Raw genomic sequence first — 2,500 nt, forward strand, 5'->3', positions numbered from 1 at the left:
ATGGAGGAGTTGGCCTCACAGTAGCTCTGAAGCAACGCCATGGTGGCTGCAGCAGCTGGGGAGGGTCAACCTACGGAGAGAATTGGTTAAGGAAGACATATAGTACACTGAAGGCCTATTGGCCTAACTGTGAGAAAGCATCTTTATTTTAGCGTCCTAACTGTGAGAAAGCATCTTTATTTTAGCGTCCTAACTGTGAGAAAGCATATTTATTTTAGCGTCCTAACTGTCAAAAAGCATATTTATTTTAGCAGCCTAAATAAAATGTCAGAAAGCATATTTATTTTAGCGGGCGGCGCTTTCACTTAGCAGTTGGACCGTCTTTTGTCGACTGACACGGCCCTATTTTGCCTCTTTCTTATATCATTTGATAATTTGGCCAGTGTTTGACCAGTTTTTATAGTATAGTTTGTCGATTACTTTTGATGCAGTAATGGTCTTTTTCAGGTATTAAAAAGGTCTTAAAAGTCCTTAATCATGTGGGATCCTGACCTACAGGTTGAGAACCACTGCTATACAACATGTGCTTTTGAGTGCATCACATCACAACAGTGAAATGGGACCTCATAGCAGATATGATGCTAAAGTTTCCTTCTGTAAACCGAGGCAAGTGTCTCTTGCAGCCTCCTTACAAGACCAACTGTCTTGTTGTCCTCTGTACAAAGTACCAGACAACAAGACCAACTGTCTTGTTGTCCTCTGTACAAAGTACCAGACAACAAGACCAACTGTCTTGTTGTCCTCTGTACAAAGTACCAGACAACAAGACCAACTGTCTTGTTGTCCTCTGTACAAAGTACCAGACAACAAGACCAACTGTCTTGTTGTCCTCTGCTATATTGGGTTCTTGACTTCAGTGATATGTGTAGTACTTAAAGGTCATAGTTCATTGCCAAACCTAATTTAGCTGTGGGGTTTGTTATTATATTATTTCCACCTGGCCGAAAGGCTGGGAGGCGGAGATTATGTTTTTGCTCCTGTCCATGTGCGTGTGTCTGTGTCTGTGTGTGTGTGTGTGCGTGTGTGTGTGTACAGCTAATCTCGGACACCGCTGCACCGTTTGGTGTGAAACTCTGCGCTCCCAGTCGGCCAAGGAAGAACCTCCACCCCAAGTGGGCTCAGGGGGCGGCGCTTTCACTTAGCAGTTGCACCGCATCTCGTCTACATCCACTCATTTTGGGGAAGAAACAAGAAGTTGAAGGATAACATTAAGACTGATAATGATGTACCGTGCATGTTCACATCATGTGTACTTATTATATATTGGGTACGGCCTAATTTCAACTATTGCTATAAAACCTGTGGATGTCATTATGGCATAAACGATACGTTGAAGTGTACATTTTGCCTACTTAACATTATTTCATACCATTTTTCAAAGCATACTTTTATAATTAGCTTTTTTTCCACATTTTGCAAACAAACAACTGCCAGTGTCAAAATGCAATACATAAATACATACATACATACATACATACATACATACATACATACATACATACATACATAGAACTAGTTACAGTCAGCCATGTTACAGTAAGTGTGATACAGTAGCCTAATGCAGGTGTAAGACCTGTTGTGTTTGTATTGTGTGTTATAGGTACAACTGTGCCAAAATGCATAGTTTTCTATGCAAAAAAATGCATAGAAATGATGTGTCCCTTACTTTAAATTGTTGGCAACCCTACTTCCATGTTCCATTGAGAAATAAGGGTATCCTAATAGTCAGGGGATATTAGCAGAAATATTTCCAATCTTGGAAAAAATTCCTTACCAAAAAAATTCTTCACCAATGTGTTTGTAAAGGTGTCTAGTAACACCTGACTAACTAACACAGACTGAAATGCAGTTTCCCTAGGAGAATTTTTGACAGCTGCTGAAATTGGGGTACCCACCATTTCCCTGCATAGATAGCCATCCTTGTCCAGGTATACTTTTTGTGTAAAAAGCCCATTGAGATTGGGCTGTTTTTAGCCCAAGGAGTGGTTTTGATGCAAAACAAATTGCAATGGATTCAGAATCATAAAAACACCCTAGTTTGACCCCTCACATGCTACTTAAAACAGAATTATTTTTGCCCTGCATGGAAATGCAGGGAAATGGTGGGTACCCCAACTTTCAGCAGCTGTCAAAAATTCTCCTAGGGAAAGTGAATTTCAGTCTTTGTGAGATGTGTTACTAGACACCTTTACAAACACCTTGGTGAAGATTTTTTTTTGGTAAGGAATTTATTCCAAGATTGGAAATCTTTCTGCTAATATCCCCTGACTATAAGCCTGTCCTGTAGCTTTGTCGCTCCCAGTGTGAACGCAGCATAACAATAAGTATAACTGGGGCTTTATGAAATGGTGGAAGAAGTACTCAGATATTTACTTAAGTACGCACAGTACTTGAGTAAATGTACTTCAGTTACTTTACACCACTGGTAGCCTGTAGCATTGTAGCTGCCAGTGTGAACACAGCATAACGCGAGTATAAGTAGAACCGGGGCTTTATGCGT

The 2,500-nt window shown here is 40.4% G+C and overlaps 1 protein-coding gene across 2 annotated transcripts in view; it reads right to left on the bottom strand.

Annotated features, from left to right (window-relative positions):
• The window catches only part of LOC308081035 (ATP-binding cassette sub-family B member 6-like), a 14,788-nt gene that overhangs the window by 11,500 nt on the left and 788 nt on the right, over positions 1–2,500 (bottom strand). The window contains exon 2 of one of the 2 annotated variants that reach the window (XM_080457441.1): positions 1–70. This exon is cut by the window's left edge and continues 237 nt beyond it. In XM_080457441.1, coding sequence (XP_080313567.1) covers positions 1–41 — 41 coding nt within the window. In that variant the 5' untranslated portion in view covers positions 42–70. The remainder of the gene's footprint in view (positions 71–2,500) is intronic. The other variant, XM_080457442.1, reaches the window with a different exon arrangement.

The sequence above is a fragment of the Gymnoscopelus braueri genome (assembly GCF_963280865.1).
Source record: "Gymnoscopelus braueri genome assembly, contig: SCAFFOLD_437, whole genome shotgun sequence".
Classification (NCBI taxonomy): domain Eukaryota; kingdom Metazoa; phylum Chordata; class Actinopteri; order Myctophiformes; family Myctophidae; genus Gymnoscopelus; species Gymnoscopelus braueri.